Source organism: Silene latifolia, chromosome 8, assembly GCF_048544455.1.
Source record: "Silene latifolia isolate original U9 population chromosome 8, ASM4854445v1, whole genome shotgun sequence".
NCBI lineage: Eukaryota > Viridiplantae > Streptophyta > Magnoliopsida > Caryophyllales > Caryophyllaceae > Silene > Silene latifolia.
Window position 1 is genome coordinate 104,054,583 of NC_133533.1, and position 6,098 is coordinate 104,060,680.

At 34.5% G+C, this 6,098-nt stretch overlaps 1 protein-coding gene across 3 annotated transcripts; it reads right to left on the reverse strand.

The window, feature by feature from the left end:
* Window positions 1-709: 709 nt before the first annotated feature.
* Window positions 710-5,353, reverse strand: LOC141595804 (uncharacterized). Of its 3 annotated transcripts, XM_074415770.1 has the most exons (11): window positions 5,159-5,350; window positions 2,825-2,886; window positions 2,620-2,739; window positions 2,415-2,534; window positions 2,210-2,329; window positions 2,007-2,126; window positions 1,719-1,838; window positions 1,516-1,635; window positions 1,229-1,348; window positions 1,023-1,142; window positions 710-902 (listed from the first exon to the last, which is right to left on the reverse strand). In XM_074415770.1, exons 1-11 carry the CDS (start codon window positions 5,293-5,295, stop codon window positions 829-831), a joined length of 1,233 nt encoding a protein of 410 aa, XP_074271871.1. In that variant the 5' UTR covers window positions 5,296-5,350; the 3' UTR covers window positions 710-828. The 3 variants fall into 3 exon arrangements, with proteins under 3 accessions (XP_074271871.1, XP_074271872.1, XP_074271873.1); XM_074415771.1 differs by lacking the exon at window positions 2,415-2,534 and having other exon boundaries at window positions 5,159-5,353; XM_074415772.1 differs by lacking the exon at window positions 1,719-1,838.
* Between the last annotated feature and the right edge of the window lie 745 nt (window positions 5,354-6,098).

A 6,098-nucleotide genomic window follows, 5' to 3' on the forward strand; every position in this document is an offset into this window, starting at 1 on the left:
GCCTAGTAATTTTCCTAAATATTTATAGAAGACTAGAAGATGGTCAAGTTCCTTAAAATAAAATAATTAATTAATATAAACATGCACACTTATGGTATTAATTATTATCATCATAAAATTATATATTAAATTTAAAATTTATGCAATTTTATTAAACTTTATAGTTTATTAGATGTATCGAGATGTTAATTATTTAATATAAAGCCTTTACATTAGAGGGTACCATGGGCAAAAAAATGGAACCTCAAGGATACCATATGCAGATTCTTAAAAGTAGGGGTAACATGGAAAATCTGACAAAATTAAGGGGTACCATGAAAAATTTCCGTATCTCAATTATGATAAAAAAAATTGAAGAAAAACAACGTACATATATTAATGGAGAGTACTTGATCATATTATTAAATTTAAATATAACTATTAGATATAATGAGAATGGCTTGAATATTTTTCTCATATTCTGCATTTTAGCATGATTTTGTGTGTGCCAATTCTTTTAAATGGGTATTGTGAGTTCAACTATTCAAGTATCGACCCATCTTCTCCCTGGCCTTTGGTATCAAACTGTTTAGTGAAAGTAGCTTGATTTTATTTCTTATTGCTCACTCTAACAATAATTACGGCGGGAGTAGTGAAATTATCAATATTAATGTGCAGTAGTGACAGTAATAATAATTACGGCAAGAGTAGTGAAATTAGCAATGATTACGGGCAAGTAGTGATATGTTATTAGCTGAAGTGTAATCAAAGTACTGAAACATATCAGAGTCAAATTGCTTAAGCAAATGGTTGAAAATAAAGGAAAAATTATTCATCGGAAGCCGAATCTTAAACTTTATCCACCGTCTTCGAAGCCGAGTCCTTAGCACCTTTGGCCTTGTCAGAGACATATTTTGATGCATCTAAAAAGGGTAATGGAGAGTGGAATATAAGGATACAAACACGTTACACAGTTACAGTATAAGCAATTGCCAATGTAGATGAAACGGTTGTAAATAAAGAAAAGAAGACTATTGAATTACCATAAGCTGAATCTTCAGCTTTGTGCATCATTTTTTTAGCACCTCCCTTAGCACTTGACATTGTCTCGGAAGCCGAGTCCTTTGCGCCTTTGGCCTTGTCAGATACATAATTTGAAGCCTCTGGAAATGCGAGGAATAGAGGTAAGAAGAATAGTCAATGTTAATATATTGCATGCGTAAATTGGTCATAGCAACGGATAAGTTACCAGAAGCTGAATCTCCAGCTTTGTGCATCATTTTTTTAGCACCTCCTTTAGCACTGGACATTGTCTCGGAAGCCGAGTCCTTGGCGCCTTTGGCCTTATCAGATACATAATTTGAAGCCTCTGCAAATTCCAGAAATAGAAGTTAGAACAATATTCAATGTTAATGTATTGCGTACATTCAGTGGTGGGGCGGTTGAATTTTTTGAAGAGTTAAATTTTTTTCGCCCCTAAGCTCAAATCTGGCTCTACCACTGCGTACATTGGCTATAGAAAAGGAAAGTAGTTACCAGAAGCTGAATCTTCAGCTTTGTGCATCATTTTTTTAGCACCTCCCTTAGCACTGGACATCGTCTCGGAAACTGAGTCCTTTGCGCCTTTGGCTTTGTCAGACACATAATTTGAAGCCTCTGAAAATGAGGAATACAAGTAAGACGAATAGTCAATGTTAATAGATTGCGTAAAGTGGTTACATCAAAAGAAATTAAGTTACCAGAAGCTGAATCTCCAGCTTTGTGCATCATTTTTTTAGCCCCTCCCTTAGCACTGGACATTGTCTCGGAAGCGGAGTCCTTGGCGCCTTTGGCCTTATCAGATACATAATTTGAAGCCTCTGCAAATTCGAGAAATAGAAGTTAGAACAATAGTCAATGTTAATGTATTGCGTACATTCAGTGGTGGGGCGGTTGAATTTTTTGAAGAGTTAAATTTTTTTCGCCCTCTAAGCTCAAATATGGCTCTACCACTGCGTACATTGGCTATAGAAAAGGAAAGTAGTTACCAGAAGCTGAATCTTCAGCTTTGTGCATCATTTTTTTAGCACCTCCCTTAGCACTGGACATCGTCTCGGAAACTGAGTCCGTTGCGCCTTTGGCCTTGTCAGACACATAATTTGAAGCCTCTGAAAATGAGGAATACAAGTAAGACGAATAGTCAATGTTAATAGATTGCGTAAATTGGTTACATCGAAAGAAATTAAGTTACCAGAAGCTGAATCTTCAGCTTTGTGCATCATTTTTTTAGCCCCTCCCTTAGCACTGGACATCGTCTCGGAAGCTGAGTTCTTTGCGCCTTTGGCCTTGTCAGATACATAATTTGTCGCCTCTGAAAATTAGAGGAATACAAGTAAGATGAATAGTCAATGTTAATTGATTGCGTAAATTGGTGACAACAAAGGAAATTAAGTTACCAGAAGCTGAATCTTCAGCTTTGTGCATCATTTTTTTAACACCTCCCTTAGCACCGGACATTGTCTCGGAAGCTGATTCTTTTGCGCCTTTGGCCTTGTCAGATACATAATTTGACGCCTCTGAAAATTAGAGCAATACAAGTAAGATGAATAGTCAATGTTAATAGATTGCGTAAATTGGTGACAACAAAGAAAATTAAGTTACCAGAAGCTGAATCTTCAGCTTTGTGCATTATTTTTTTAGCACCTCCCTTAGCACTTGACATCGTCTCGGAAGCTGAGTCCTTTGCGCCTTTGGCCTTGTCAGATACATAATTTGAGGCCTCTGAAAATTAGAGGGATACAAGTAAGACGAATAGTCAATGTTAATTGATTGCGTAAATTGGTGACAATAAAGGAAATTAAGTTACCAGAAGCTGAATCTTCAGCTTTATGCACCATATTTTCCGCCCCTTCTTTTACACTCCATTTTCTGTCATGAAAATTATGAGTAATCCTTTTAACGTCATAGAATCACAAATCCTCGTGTGATGAGAAACATAAACATGATAAATTTGACATAAAATGCAAATCCCAAGTGCTACAACTATCTTTTATCCTCGAGTTTTTACCAAAGGGTTACTTTTTATAATGAAATTATGACTGTTAGATCGTCCCAACATGAAATTTCAATCATCAATAAAGAATGTACCATTGTACCTCCATTTCTTTTGGAAAAAAATGGAGAGAATCCTAATTAATTTTCTGCGTGGATTTTAAATTCATGTCACACCTAGATTCATCAAGAGGCTCCCTCGTCTTAGATTGATAACGAAAACTATAGTTGAAATGGATATTGAGATGAGGCCTAAAAGCGTAAATTTTAACAGATTTAGAATCACATTTCCGTTACAAAGAGAAAAAGTAGATAAGGAAACCCTCCAAGTTTGAAAAAACTTGCTTAGCTAATACGTAGAATTTTTTTCTAAAATAGGGCTTAACACTAAAGAAATTATCAAAATAGAGCGAGGTTAAAACTTATTATCAAAAATGGGTCCACGTCATACCCGAAGCTAGGCTCGTATTCAAGTCGCTTTCCCGTTAAGCGGCCATATCCCGTGTGAATATAAATGCAGTGGCTATAACTTTCAAGCCAAGTCGCTCTAGGAGCTAGCGAGTTGAGGCCCAAGTCGCTCAGTGGGCCAGCGGCTTGAGTCCAACTATGGTATTTCTACCCAAAAAATAAATAAATAAAATGAGCCTATGCAAAATCGAACTTGGGGTGCCGAGACATTATTAGAAATCCAAAGTCCTACAGTATGTAGACTATACAACCAGTTGTATTGGTTGTATAGTAAAGAATCCGAGCTTTATAATGAATTATTTGAACTTACACCTATACATTACGAGCTTTATTAGAAAGAACTTGAGCTCCATTATAAAAATATTGATTTTAAAAAATTATAATGAAATTCAAGAATAGTATATATAAGCTCAACTAGATTTTAATTTTGACATAAAAAAATTTAAATATAAATCAAAAGTTATAAAAGATCGAAAAAAATATACATAAACTCGATTAAATTTATGATGGTTGTACAATGCTCTTGTACAACAAGTTGTATAGTAGTATTTGTGCAAGTCCTAACCACTATAGTACTATACCACCTGAAACATTATTAACTCAGGAAACGATGATAATAATATAACATATTAATCATGAGCGATGTATTTGATAGTTAATACAGATTATAAATTTGTCAGTGCACTTAGTTATCAAAGCATTATAAGTGGTGTAGTTAGTAGAACTCATGGGAGGGTAGGTATGTTCTGTAGCGTGAACACGGTTCGAATCTTCCCAACATACAAAGTTTATTTTTATTTTTTTTTTCAAAAATTCTAGTCGCTCCGTGGGTGGGCGACTTCATGAAGAGTCACTAAGCGGCTTATTTCCGAAGCAATTTTTCACATATCCCAATCTTACGTGGACCCATTTTCAGTAATAAGTTTCAAACTCGAGCTATTTTCATAATTTTTTTTGTTTTGAGCACCATTTTAGAAAACAATTCTAATACGTAGCCCCTAGAACGACACAATTCAACACGAAATAATAAGTCGGACAATCTAGCAGGAAATTAATGGATTTGGGTCACAGCTTATTTGTTACATCAACTTATTTTTAATATCAACTGAGCCGAGCCAACTTTGCCCCGCTGGTCAATGAAAAATTCGAAAGTTTTACTTTCAATTTCCGACTTTTCTTCAAAGTTTACATTATGCCATCATTAGTTCGGTCCGCTAAAATTTTTTGCCCTTAACCATAAATCCTGGCTTCCCCAATAGGTGGGTGTTATATTTCTGATAACACGACTTATACACGAATAAGTTACTCGATATCAGGTTACGAAAATTCTAATTTGTGACGGCACAAGCAACACTGTCTGGTCAGGTTATTAGCTTATTGTTATTATTAATAGGGAGTACTCCCTCTGTTCCGGTCATTTGTAGTCTTTTTTCATATTAGGGTGTCTGATCAATTGTTGTCATTTTTATTTTAAGATAAATTCAATGAGCAATTTGATCTTTATACTACATTTGTTCTACTTGTCATTTAGTATTTAGCCCCTTACTTTTTTCTTAGTCTTTATGCCAAAACCAAATGACAACAATTGACCGGGACGGAGGGAGTATTATATAAGTCGATATGAGACAGTCCTACATAATATTCCGTGTTTAGAAAAAATGCAAAAAAGCAAGAAAATTACCCGGAACCATAAATCTTTTGGCGAGCCCAACCAGTCCAAGATTCATCTTCATTAGCGTCGGCAACCTTGGCGACCACCAACGCTACCACGACGGCCAATAAAAACAACCTCATCAAATCCGCTCTTTTGCTATCCATCTTTACCTCCTTTTTAATATTTACTTTCTTAGAAATTACAAAAGAAAACTTGTCTGAATATTGTAAAAGTGTGAAAATACAGTGTGCTTTAAAACTACACGGAGATAAAGAAACCAAGGGAGCAGAGAAATTAGCTCCATGATAATCGTTTCCCAAAAAGTATATGCTATTTGGCATCTACTCATTTGGCCACATTAGTCTATAGGTGCCAAGTGTCACACTTTCTTACCAGTGACAATTTTTTTTTTAGTTTGCCACTTTTGCTGCCTCCATGATTTCTAAGGTGTTAATTTAATTCAATTATTAGTTTCTCCAAATTTAACTGTGAAAATTAGTGTTCTATTTTCATGCCATTGGGCGTAAACTGTAATATGTTTAGAACGAACACTATTTTGTTATATAGTTTCGCTTTTAAGTTATAACATACAAAAAAAACAAATAACATAATTAGCTAAACATCATAAATCACGTAAAAGTTACAATGAACTATTTTACGATATTACTTACATACGTAAGTTAATGGTTATCAACAAATAATACAACTCATCTAAATTAATAATCAATAATACGGTAGAACACAACAAACTTTATCGTTTTTAAAAATTTATTTCGACAGTGATCATAATATACTTTACGTTTCATTATACTTGAATGTGAGTGATTTAAATGAACTTCGATTAGAGCATGAAGGATAAGTATTTTACTATTTTTTCTATTAGGTCATCAAGGTCAAGAGACAGAAATTAGTGAAATTGTAGACAATGAAGTAAAAAAAAAAAATCTTACAAAGTACGGAGTACTTA